The 13,686-nt window shown below is 42.8% G+C and overlaps 1 protein-coding gene across 4 annotated transcripts in view; it reads left to right on the top strand.

Moving 5' to 3' along the window:
- The window catches only part of KATNBL1 (katanin regulatory subunit B1 like 1), a 40,299-nt gene that overhangs the window by 10,283 nt on the left and 16,330 nt on the right, over window positions 1-13,686 (top strand). For all 4 annotated transcript variants that reach the window (XM_030559419.1, XM_030559418.1, XM_030559421.1 and 1 more), the window contains one exon: window positions 10,963-11,087. In XM_030559419.1, coding sequence (XP_030415279.1) covers window positions 10,977-11,087 — 111 coding nt within the window. In that variant the 5' untranslated portion in view covers window positions 10,963-10,976. The remainder of the gene's footprint in view (window positions 1-10,962; window positions 11,088-13,686) is intronic.

Here is a 13,686-nt window from a genome sequence, read left to right as displayed (position 1 = left end):
AAGTTAAAAGTTTTCCCCTTTTTATAGAAAAATTACCTTTAACTCAGATTTTTTGATAATCTCATGGATTGAGCATATTTATTTTTTTATTTAAATATTTTAAGAGATTGTAAATTTAGGCCTTAGAGCATTTTGTATTAAGTTCAGATTTAATTTTAAACAGGTTTATTTAAAAAAGAAAATCTATAATTCAAGTAACAAAATAAAATCACTTTTATACATCCTGCTTACCAACGTTAGTACTTTGGTTGAATTAATAGTTCTAGAAACACCACCAGATAAGGCTGTGGTAGTTTCTTTACAGAGTACTCTACATGTATCCAAATCTTTACAATCTTGTCCCAAAAGAACTGCAAGTTAATAATACAAATGTTGAAGCTGAATTTTTAGTCATTTCATCAGTTTACTGTTTTGAAAATATGGACAAATGATTGAATTGTCTTTTTATCCAAAGCACAGCTTATGTCAAGAAGACTTAAATGTATTACGGGGTCTGCTAAAGAAAATTAAAAGTACCTTTTTCTGTGCATTTAAAGCAGGTGGTTTTATGGAGCTTTCAGAAGAACACTGTCACAAAGTAAAAAAATGAAAGTTGTGGTTGGGTATTTTTTGTAATGTGGACACTTTCCCCAAAACTGGACTGAGATATCAAATATATGCATTACCATTTGACAGCTTGTTGATGGCCTTAGATATAACAGTTTCAGTCTTTACTGATGTGGTCTGGTTTCAGATAATTGCTTAGAAATAAAGTGGAATACCCCCATTACAGTACATCCAGTCCACCAGATTTACACTGTTAATTATCTGACAAGGTGCCTGGCCTTGGTTTATCAATAGTATCCTCAGCTATGAAGTTTTTTTTTCTCATCAGTACAGCATGTGAGCTGATAAATTTAATTTTTCCAGTGACTTGTATGCATGGATTAATTTAATCTCTGTTGAATGAAAGGGGACTCTCTCTATTGAAATAAGTGTCAACCAGCTATTTCCTGTAATAGGACCGATATACAGTAACTCCTCGCTTAACGTTTTAGTTATGTTCCTGAAAAATGCTACTTTAAGCAAAACATTGTTAAGCAAATCCAATTTCCCAATAAGAATTAATGTAAATGGGGGGGGAGGGTTAGGTTCCAGGGAATTCTTTTTGCCAGACAAAAGACTACACACACACACACAGTATATGTTTTAAACAAACAATTTAATCCTGTACACAGCAATGATGATAGTGAAGCTTGGTTGAGGTGGTGGAAGTCAGAGGGTGGGATATTTCCCAGGGAATGCTTTACTGGTAAATGATGAACTAGCACTTGACTGAGCCCTCAAGGGTTAACATGTTGTCAAGGTAGCCTCACACTCTACAAGGCCACACGAATGGAAGGAGAGACACAGCATGTGAGAGACACACACACACACACTGTGTGCATGTGAGAGAGAGATGCGCATTGCCCCTTTAAGTACACTGCCTTTTTAAGTAGATCAGCAAGTTGAAACAGCAACAGCTGCCAACAAGCTCCCTCCATCCTGAACCCTGTTGTGTCCCGTCCCCCCCCCGCCCCTCCCCACACACACCCTGTGGAGATGGGGTAAAGGAGCATGGGGTGGGGGATACCCTGACATTATCACATATTTCATTAGCACCCCTTTCACTCCTCCCCCTCTGCACAGCAAGCAGGAGGCTCCCAGGAGTATCTCCAAGGCGGGGGGGGCGGGGCCAAGGGCCATGGCCCTCCTACTTTTTGCCACAGGCCGGCCCCTTGCCCCTCCTCTCCCCCCCCTCACCCCGCAAGATGCATGTGTACACACACACACACACACACACCTAGGCAGGCTGGAAGCCACCGCTGGGCCATGGTAAGAGCTACGTGGTCAGCTATCACGAGCTGCAGACCCTCCACCTGCCCTCAGTGGGGGACACAGGCCAGCAGCTGCTCGAGGCCCCCCGGACAGGTGGTGGGCCCCAGGTTCCCTGGCCCGGCTTGGGCAGGGTCTTGGGGAGAAGATGGGGACAGGCTGGGACCACAGAGGGGGTGGTGCCTCATGCCCCCCACCCCATTTTGAGGAAGAATCTGTTGCCCCTGAAAGAGGACGTTATGTATAAAGAAGGCCCAAAATGACTGGTTGCCCACATCACAATAAAAAACTCTGGTTTTTAACCCTAGAAATATCTGACGTGTATTGGCTGGCAGTCTTAGTTTTGCTGGAGAACTCCTCCTTGGTTTCAGGTGGGTTTGTGAGCTTTCCTAGCCCTTAACTGAAGGGGTCAGGGTTTTGAGTCTTTAACAAAGAGGCTTTCTTACAGCTGTTGTCAGATGTTGGTGTTGCCAGAAAACAAAACTGAAACTTTAACAGTGAGAATAAAAATCACTCCCCATTCAGTTAATCAGGTTTCATTTGCATATTGTCATAAACTCATTCATTTTTCAATATTTAAACCTACTAGCTTTCCAGTTATCCATAGTCTTTCGTGTAAAGCAGAATAGACAGTACCTGAAATCTAATTATAAAAAAGGGGGGGAAAGCAATAAATATATTTTATTTCTTTACATAGCAGATAATTTTGACTAGATCACAGACAGTTACCAATTCGGATAAAATGACAGGGCAAAGTTTTAGCTCAAAAGCACTCACTGAAGGAGAGTATGTCTACACTACTAAATTACTACAATTTTACAGACGTTGATTTTTGGGAACAGATTGTATAAAGTCGAGTGCACTCATGCACATTTAATTCGGCAGTGTGCGTCCAGTGTGTGTGGCAAGCATCGACTTTCAGAGCGATGCACTGTGGTAGCTATCCCACAGTTCCCGCAGTCCCCACCGCCCATTGGAATTCTGAGTTGAGCTCCCAATGCCTGATGGGGCCAAAAAATTGTGTCAGATGATTATGGGTAAATGTCAGTCAACCCTCCCTCCATGAAAGCAACGGCAGACAATCCTTTCGTACCCTTTTCCCTGGATTGCCCGAGCAGATGCCATAGCACAGCAAACATTCACTGTTCAGCTCACTGCAGCAATTCTGAGTATTGTAAACACCTCGCACATTATCATGCAATTTATGCAGAACCAGAAGCTGAAAAAACAGGCAAGGAAGCAATGGCAGCGCAGCGACGAGAGTGATGAGGACATGGACACAGACTTCTCTCAAAGCACAGGCCCCGGCAGTGTGGACATCATGGTGTTAATGGGGCAGGTTCATGCCGTGGAATACTGATTATGGGCCCAGGAAACAAGCACAGACTGGTGGGATCAAATAGCATTGCAGGTCTGGGATGATTCCCAGTGGCTGTGAAACTTTCGCATGCGTAAGGGCACTTTCACGGAACGTTGTGACTTGCTTTCTCCTGCCCTGAAGCGTAAGAATACCAAGATGAGAGCAGCCCTCACAGTTCACAAGCGCGTGGCAATAATCCTCTGGAAGCTTGCAACACCAGACCGGTCAGTCAGGAATCTATTGGGAGTGGGCAATTCTACTGTGGGGGTTGTTGTCATGCAAGTAGCCAATGCAATCACTGAACTGCTGCTATCAAAGGTCGTGACTCTGGGAAATGTGCAGGTCATAGTAGATGGTTTTGCTGCAATAGGATTCCCTAACTGTGGTGGGGCGATAGACGGAACCCATGTCCTTATCTTGGGACCGGACCACCAAGGCAGCCAGTACATAAGCTGCAAGGGATACTTTTCAATGGTGCTGCAAGCACTGGTGGATCACAGGGGATGTTTCACCAACATCAACGTGGGATAGCCGGGAAAGGTTCATGACGCTCGCGTCTTCAGGAACTTGGGTCTGTTTAAATGGCTGCAGGAAGGGATTTACTTCCCAGACCAGAAAATAACTGGAGAGAAGTATTTTAAAAGATACATTTTACAGAACAATGGGTATACTCTTTCACGGTGAACACTATTCACCTTACATAGCACATGTGATTTCGGTACAAGGTGATTTTTTGCATCTTGTATTGAGCTGTTGCGGCTCTGGTATGGGACATCAAACACACTGGGCAACAGAATTCGGCTTGCAGGTGGCCATGGGGTGCCATAGTCTTTTGGCTTCTGCAACCTTCATAACAGCAGTGCCCTCCTTTCCCATGCCAAGCAAAGCCCGTTGAGTTGTCCATTTAGGGCTGTGGTTTTCGTGTTAACATGCAGTAGCAGAAACCAAACTGCCCCCTTCCCTTTTCTCTGACATGACCGCTTTAACCCTCCCCCCACCGCACCGCATGGCTGATATCAGGGAAGATCCCTGCTAGCCAAACGTGAACAGCTCAGTGCCGATGCCCCGCCGGACCGCTCGGCTAATTGTGGGGAGGATTTCTTTTCAGCCACAGGCAAACAGCCCAGTAGGAACAGCCACCTATCAATGTCTCCTTAATTAAATTCACGTGTTTCAACCAGGTTACCATGAATGATATCACTCTCCGGAGGATAACACAGAACGGATGTTGCTTGAATGCCAGCAAACACTGGGACCATACGCTGTCAGGCTTTGTCATGCAATGATACCAGATTACTTGCTACTAGCATGGTGTGGTAAAGTGTCCTACCATGGAGGATGGAATAAGGCTGCTCTCCCCAGAAACCTTCTGCAAAGGCTTTTAGAATACCTCCAGGAGAGCTTCATGGAGATGTCCCTGGAGGATTTCCGCTCCATTCCCAGACACATTAACAGACTTTTCCAGTAGCTGTACTGGTCACAAATGCATCCCAAGTCCTCAGGGAAAATTAATCATTAAACACTTGCTTTTAAACCATGTTTTATATTTATAAAGGTACTCACCAGAGGTCCCTTCTACGGGTTCATGGCCCGGGTACCGGGTTAGGAGGGTATTTCAGTCAGGCTGAGAAAAAGATCCTGGCTGTTGGGGAGAACGGTGCTGTGTGGCTCCTCAACCTCATTGTCCTTCTCCTCCTCCTCATCTTCCCGGTCTGCAAAATCCTCAGGCATGGTGACTGATAATACCCATCATCAGTGTCCATGGTCAGGGATGGGGTAGTGGTGGCCTGCAGCTCAGCATAGAACCGGCATGTCTGCGGCTCTGTCCCAGAGCGTCCGTTTGATTCTTTGGCTTTCTAGTACGCTTGTCTCAGCTCCCTTAAGTTTCACGCAACACTGTGTTGAGTCCTTTTTGTGGCCTCTGTCCATCATGGCCTTGGAGATTTTTTCAAATGTTTTGGCATTCCGTCTTTTGGAACGGAGTTCTGATAGCACGGATTCATCTCCCCATACAGCAATCAGATCCAGTATCTCCTGTATGGTCCATGCTGGAGCTCTTTTTCAATTCTGGGATTGCATGGTCACCTGTACTGATCAGCTCTCCACGCTGGGCAAACAGAAAATGAAGTTCAAAAGATCCCAGGACTTTTCCTGACTACCTGGCCAGTACATCCAAGTTCAGATTGCTGTCCAGAGCGGTCACAATGGTGCACTGTGGGATAGCTCCCGGAGGCCAATACCGTCGAATTGCGTCCACACTGACCCTAATTCGAACTGGCAATGTCGATTTTCAGTGCTACTCCCCTCGTCGGGGAGAAGCACAGAAATTGATTTTAAGAGCCCTTTATGTTGACAAAAATGGCTTTGTCATGTGGTTGGGTACAGGGTTAATTCGATTTAACGCTGCTAAATTCAACCTAAATTCATAGTGTAGACCAGGCCAGAGAGAGGCAATGTTTGTTTGATAAATTGAACTATGTAGAACTTGGCAGTTTGATTAGTTTAGTGGATACCATCTCGAAGATCACTTCCTTAGAGTTTTACTGAATAGACTAAGTATGTGAAACTCTGCCCAAGCTGCTTAATTTCTGTTATGCATCAGAACCAAAGCCATGGCTGGGATCTGACCATCTCCTGCCCCCAAATTGTGGACTTCCAGTAACCTGCAAGGTAAAGCCACTCATTCCTCTTTCCACTCTTGTACCCTCCCTACCCCAAATTGAAAAGATCTTTCTAAGAATAGATTTCCTGCTGATGCCCCCATTTGACAGCAATGGGAGTGAAACCCTGCTGCGGGCTTCCAGTACCTTATTCTGAGTTCTTAGGCCCCAGAGTGCATTGCACCAAGAGAAAATCTGAGTACAGTGTAGTGTACAGCAATGAAACCAGCTGGTGATTAACTGGCAATTGGGGAGAGGAAAGATGTAGCAGATCCCTGAGCAACTATCCTCTAAAGACATCAAACGTTAAAGTATGGCTTCAGGCTGCTGCCCATTACCCCTTCTGTCTGTTCAAGATAGCAAAAAACTTAGGTCCCACATGAGGAAAGAGAGGTTGACACATCATGCAACGCTCAATAGGTTTGTCCACCTGGGTTTAGCTCTGCATTGTTAATAAAACTCAACAACTTTAGGTGGGTTTCAGCGTTTATTATGAAAGATTTGCATAGATGAAATAAGATGCTTTCAGATTTAAGTGTGCTCTCTCCCTGACACTTGCATGTAACTTTCATCAATTTTAATTGATGTTACTGTTTTGAACTAATAAGACTGGGCTGCTCTCTTGTCACAAAGAGAATATTTAAAAATAATCCAAGTGTCTAGATTCCAAACTCTTGTCTGTGACCCTTCTAAATGATGTATCAAAACATAAAACTAATAATTCTGTACAAGATAGCTATAGTAGCAGTGACTTGAGCATCGAACTAGCTACCTCTGGAAGGGTAATGGAACAGTAAGCATTAAGTAGAAGGGATAAAAGTATGGTATTTGATCACTTTAGATTTAAATTTTAAACATTCCAAAGATCCACCCTGAAGGTGGGGAGGGAGGGGGGCAAAGCAGGGGTTATGTGGGTATTTTTTTGAGTTTGTTAGTTTTTTGTGTTTGTTTTTTTTCTATTTAATGAATGAGTTATTCATCATAGAATTAAGACATCATTTGGTCTATTGGAACAATTGCACTGTTGAACTGCAACCCAGGTAAACGTGTTCTTAGATTAAAGGTGAACTGAATTTCTTCTTTTAAAAGCATAGTGCAAAAAATGGCTTACTATCTTAATCCAAACCACAAATATAATCTTAAAGTTACAATAAATATACTTCAATGGAGAAGCTTGCCATGGCCTACATGTACAGTTGTGTGCCTTTCTTGTAAAAATTAATAGCAGCATAAACAGAAGAGAGCCTGCATGTCTTATGCTTGTTTTGAGGTTGTCAGATTTTATGGGAGAACAGAACTTTGAACTTGGATTTTAGTGTATAAGTAAAAGGGGAATGGATTCTTCAAATATTTTGTTCTAAAATGTATGTATTCATAATTTGTCTATTCATATCTCTTAATAATTAGGGGCATTAACATTTTGTATGTATTATAAAAGTATTTCAGTTTATATTAACTTGTTTAGTTTTCTTATTATCCATTTGGTACTAATAGTTCTTAAAGAATGGCTGTAGTTATGTAAATACTTCTTAGTTTTGGAATAACTGAAATGTGAGTAATCCACTTGGGTAATATAGCACCTGAGCAGGACCTGCAAGTAGGTATGGTGAAAAGTTAGATGTTTAGAGCATCAACATACTTGTCTTTGTACAGATAAGAATTAAAGATTTTACAATAATATCAGATGAGTGTCCTGAAAATTGATTAGCTTTAATAATAGTTTGTTACGAGCACCAAAGTCCCTTAAAAACCCTGACCTTTTGTTTCTAAGTTGCATTTTTTTTTAACATACAGCTTCAAAAAACATGATTCTCTGCACAGACATTGTATTCCAAAGTTCACACTGGAGCAGTTTTATAACAGTTAAAAGGTTCAGAAAGTAGATTTATGATAGCAAGAGATCACTTATAAATATATGATCATCTCAAAAGGAAGATACAGAATTATAATTAAATGAAATTCCCAATTAATGCAATTCAAAAACAATGTCTAAAGTCTGGCAACTGAGAAATGTTCCGTTTATTCAAGATGTACTTATGGATTCTACTGTGATAATTTATAAACAAAATGTTAGTGGAGCTCATTCTCTATGTAACATTATTAAAAGTGACAGTTTTTATTCGATGAATGTTTTTTTTATTTTTGCTTACGTTTTTTCTTTTAAATTTTAATCTTCAGCAAATCTTTCAGTATGGAAAGTTGATCCATTATTACTACGAGGTGATCAGTTTTTTCTTTTTGACTTTTTCATGAAATGTGACTGCTGAACTGCATTCCCTAACCCAGAGATTTGGCATTGGTTATTACAGGGCTTGCCTACATGGGAACATCCAGGAAAGTTAATGTGAAATAACTAGGAGTATGAAGTGAATAACGAAGTGAATGAAGCTAAACTGCATTAAAGCCACTTTAATTCTGAGTGAGAGTGTTCAGATAGTGATTTAGTGTGGTCTAACTAATCCACTTCAGATTAACATTCTTAGTTATTTCAGATTAGCTTTCCTGGATTTCCCCAGATTATCTTCCTACTTCAGTGGCACTGTGATGTTTTTGATCAAACTGATATGCTATTGCATCAACAGCTTTCACAGAGCTTGTGCGTTGTTGTTTGTTTTGTTTTTGTTATTTTTTTAGTGATCAGCATATAATATACTTGTGATTGATTTTAGACTACTTAATTAGGTTTATGATGTAGGGCATTAATTTCTAACTATGCCACTGGTTGCTTTCTTATATCTTTAATTTTTTCATATTACATATACATTTACATAACAGGTAATGTAAAAGGCTCTACTATTAAACAGTATATTTAAATGCAATATCTAATTATTGCTCATTTTTATTACACCATTTGTGTAAGAGTACTGTCAGGAATCAATTACATAAGGAACAAAGATGCTTATGTTCACATCTAACAGTGAAACAAGCAAGTTTTTCCACAGTAAGCAGTAGTCACACCTCACCTCCTGCCCACATATTGTCAGCTGTCATGGGTTTGTAGGCCTCGCAGCAGAGGCTAGCCTTAATTTAATGCTAGTGAAAGATGCCAGACACAGATCTCAATTTATCTCTAGAAATGAGTACAGTGCAAACAGTAGAAGTCCAAATATCACCAGCCTACCTTGCCACAGCATTTCAACCTTCATCTACAGCAGGGGTGGGCAAACTTCTTGGCCCGAGTGCCACATCTGGGTATAGAAATTGTACGGTGGACCATGAATGCTCACGAAATTGGGGTTGGGGTGTGGGAGGGGGTGAGGGCTCTGGCTAGGGGTGCAGGCTCTGGGGCGGGGCCAGAAATGAGGAGTTCAGGTTGCAGCGGGGGCTGCAGGCTCTGGGGTGGTGCTGAGGATAAGGGGTTTGGGGTGTAGGAGGATGCTTTGGGCTGGGACAAGGGGTTTGGAGGGCAGCAGGGGGATCAGGGCCGGAGCATGGGGTTGGGGCGCGGTGGAGTTGTTCAGAAGTGAAGGCTCTAAGCAGCGCTTATCTCAAGCGGCTCTTGGAAGCAGCGGCATGCCACATCCCCCTCCGCCTCCTACATGGAGGCAAGGCCAGACATTTCTGCTGCGCGCTGACGCATCTGCAGGTGCCTCCCCTGCAGCTCCCATTGGTCGCAGTTCCTGGGGTGGCACTTGGGGCAGAGGCAGCATGCGGAGCAGAGCCCCCTGGCGGCCCCTAGGCGTAGGAGCCAGAGGGGGGACATGCCACTGCTTCCAGGAGCCACGCGGAGCGGTCCCCAACCTTGCTCCCCAGCAGGAGCTCAAGGGCCGGATTAAAACAGCTGGTGAGCCTGGGCCGTAGTTTGCCACCCCCTGATCTTCAGACTGCCTTCTAAGGGTGAAGGGGGAGAGTAGCCTCCATGAGCTTTCTCTGTTGAAGCTGCTAACAAAGATATTAATTGTAATGTTTTATGAACAAATAACAAACTAATTTCCCATCATATTTTTAATACTTGTTTTTTTAATCATTAGGACTTCAGTTTGTTTAAATAGTAAAGTTCTTATGGGCTGGTATCTAACATACTGTAAGATATTGTAACCTTATGAATGCATTCTTCTGCAGTGGATTTTCCGTGTGTAGATAAATACCACATTCTCTGGTTCATGGATTTCTTTGATGTGGTGTCCTATTCATAATAAACTTGTTGTTTTTCTGTAGTATTGTATGCAGCAAGTAAAAATTTAAACATCCCTGGTAAACACTTTCTACAGAACTGTTTGGCTATTGTACTTATTACTGACAAATACTTGCATCCCTCTACAGTTGGCATGTTCTTCTAGGCAATGTGTCGGGGGGCAGAGGGGAAGCTATAGGTTTTAAATGAAATGCATTACCCAGTGTCTATTTATAAGTTAATGTTGCATGCTAAAAACTAGTAGTGAAAAGATTTTAAAGATCAGTTAACTTGAAGCTGGCACCTACCTACCAAATGTGGGTAGGTCTTTGTTATGGGTGACTTACATTTTGACCCTACTTAACTTCCTCCTTCCCTTCCACTCACCCTTCCCTCCACCATTTTATCTTCCCTCTTGCATAGAGCTTAGATGTTCTTTCTTTCCTTCTGAATCTCGTGCATCCAATTGCTGTCTGTGTTTTCTTTCCTAGTAGAATTGTTTAGATTTTCTTCTAGATGACAGACTTGTGAGCTAGTAGCAGAAATGATTAACTTGAAATGAAGTTTGAAATCAAGTTAACACTTTTTTTCATAAAATGTTAGCCATGCAGTTTTGTTAATTACTTATTGTTGCAAGGTGTTTATCCAAAGTTTGTTTGTTTTGTATGGCAGCACCAGTCTCCCAAGTGCCTTAGATAAGGTTCCTCCCACTAAATGCTTACAAATAAAGTAGACAAAGGGTGGAACTTCATATGTTCTCCATGACTGCCACCAGTGATAAGACCTCATTTTAATGTCTGCTAAATGATGGCACCCCTAAATTTTGTAAATTACCCAGAATGTTTTGTGGATTTGTGTAGTTATTTTTAATTGTCGTAACAATCTCCAAGATCTATAGGTAAAAACTGAATTTTTAAAATTCATTGACATTTAAAAATTCAATTCCCTAATTTGTAAATTGTCTTGAAAACTAGGGATTTAGGAGATTATGGCATCTGAAGCCCACAATGTTAGAAAATGGAACCTGTTGCATACCAAGGGTTGTCACATTGATCTCGGAAGAAGGATCTCTCATTCCACTAATAAGAACATGAAGGAGGTAAGTTTATTTACTTTACTATTTCCTTGGGTAAACTTATTTACCTAAAACTATACATTTGATGGTAGTTAATTTAGCTATAACTTTAAATTGATGCAGAGATTTTTTTTGTCCCAAGATTATAATACATATCATAACAAAAAAAGCAGTAAATACAAAACAGCTAGCCAACAGGACACCATTACAAAATCAAAATCTCCCTATGCTGAGAAAGTCAAAAGAAACCAAGCCCCAATCACCTCAGCCCTCTCCAGACGTCAGCATAAAAAGATGGGTTTTGCAACGTTAAAGTGAGGTCAACAAATTTGTGCTCTTCCCACCAAGATGGGGGAGTGAGTCCAAACCTGAAGGGTCTCGTGGAGATTCTTACCACTGGAGACTCTTATAAAACCAAGAAAGCTCCAGCTTAAACACATCCATTGATCAAGGTAGTATTGCGTGGAAAGAGAACCAGTCTCTTAGATAGGGGTTTATAGGTCCAAAACACCTTAAATAAAACCTAGAAGCCAAAAGGTACCAGTGCAAGCCATGGAGCTTAACAAGTTTGCCACCACATTGTACAGTAGCTTGAGCTTCTGAATAGCTCTAAGGTGCAGCACTATCTGCAGTAGTTCGATCTAGAGATAAGAGAGGCATTGACAGCAGAGTCAGCATCTGGACCTGTTTGGAAGAAAGCAGTCGTCTGATTACTGCTGCAATTTAATAATCTAAAAGCAGCTGGGAATCTGAACAGACCCCGTGTCAAAAACTTCTATAACAAATTACAGACATAAGCCTTCAGCTAGGAGAGTGGGCATCACTTTAGACATCATCAGGCAGTTTTTTCGCAAACCACCATAATCCTTTGTAGTCTCATCTGGATTGAGTCTCAGCCAGTTTCCTGACATCATCTCACCCAAACACTGAGATATGTTCCACCATGCTCTTCAGGCTGGACACAAAAGGGGAATATCAACTATACTGAAATGAAGAGACTATGAAGATGACTACATGGAAGTTGCAGGATGTACATTATTCTGGAGAGGGTACCTAAAGGTGCTTCATTCGTATGAAGTGCCACCTGATAGATGCAATGGAAGAGAATATCTAAGGGTTGGAGATGCAGCTAGAAACTATGGTTGAGTTTTTAAGGGGATTAGAGCAGATGATGAAGGGAAGGAGAGAAGAGGCCAAGGGCAAACACAACACTTGCAGACGCATGCTGGACCATAGAACTGTGAGGGTAGACTTCTGGATGAGGAAAGTGGCCAATGGAAGTATGTGACTATGAGAACAAGGCGGAGGATCGCCCCAGCCTGGCCTCGCCAGCACTGGTTCGGCACTCACATGAACCTGGCAGCAGCCCCTACCCAAGCGACCGGAACTACTGTCACTGGACCACAGTCGGCTCTTGCACCCCAACCTCATGTCCCTCCACCTCTTGAATCTTAACTTGGTCCTCTCCAGGCTCACAGGCCCACCCTTTGAGCCGCTGGGATCCTGTGCCCTTTCCCACCTGTCATGGAACGTCACTTTCCTGGTGGCAGTGACATCAGCAAGATGAGTCTCTGAGATTAAAGCTTTGACCTCACAACCGCCATACACAGTCTTCTACAAGGACAAGGTCCAGTTGAGGCCCCACCTGGCCTTCCTGTGGAAAATGGTAGCTACCTTCCATATGAACCAGGACATCTTCCTTGCGGTGTTTTGTCCTAAGCCACACAAAACCAGTGAGGAGAGGTGGCTGCATGCCCTGAATGTCTGAAGGGCCCTGGCTTTTTACTTAGAGCGTACCAAGCCTTTACATAAATTGACTCAGCTCTTCATTGCCACAGCGGATAGGATGAAGGGCCTTTCGGTGTCCTCACAGAGGATTTCCAACTGGATCGCCTCTTGCATACAGACCTGTTACGATCTGGTGGGGGTCCCGCCACTGCTGATTATCAGAACCCACTCGACTAGAGCTCAGCCGCCTTCCTGGCACACATCCCTATCCAGAACATTTGTAGAGCCGCGACATGGTCCTCTGTCCACATGTTCATGGCACATTGTGCCATCACTCAGCAGGCCAGAGACAACGACGGGTTCAGCAGAGCTGTTTTGCAATCTACATGTCCATAAAGTCCTACATGCCTCCAGGGCTACTGCTTGGGAGTCACCTAATATAGAATGGACATAAGCAAGCACTTGAAGAAGAAAAGACAGTTACCTTTTCTGTAACTGATGTTCTTCGAGATGTGTTGCTTATGGCTGTTCCCACCCTCTCATCCTTGAACCTCCTTCCTTGCTATCGGAGTTTCTGTCAAGAAGGAACTGAGGATGGGGGGAGCCAGCAGCACCCCTTATACTGTGCCATGAGGGTGCCACTGCAGAGAGCGCCAGAGCCAATCACCTACAGATACTGCTATGGGAAAAACTTGCAGCACCAGTGCATGTGGCGAGCACACACACCTAATATGGAATGGACATGAGCAACACATCTCGAAGAACACCGGTTATGGAAAGGGTAACTTTTTTTTTTTTTTTTTTTTTTTAAACAAGTGTCATCAGCATGGAAGTATGTCCTCTGGAAGCATGAAGGGGCATATGAATGTTTAGCATATCTGGCACGTAAATACCG

Source organism: Gopherus evgoodei, chromosome 4 (genome assembly GCF_007399415.2).
Source record: "Gopherus evgoodei ecotype Sinaloan lineage chromosome 4, rGopEvg1_v1.p, whole genome shotgun sequence".
NCBI classification, from domain to species: domain Eukaryota; kingdom Metazoa; phylum Chordata; order Testudines; family Testudinidae; genus Gopherus; species Gopherus evgoodei.
This window is presented reverse-complemented; position numbering and strand designations above follow the sequence as displayed.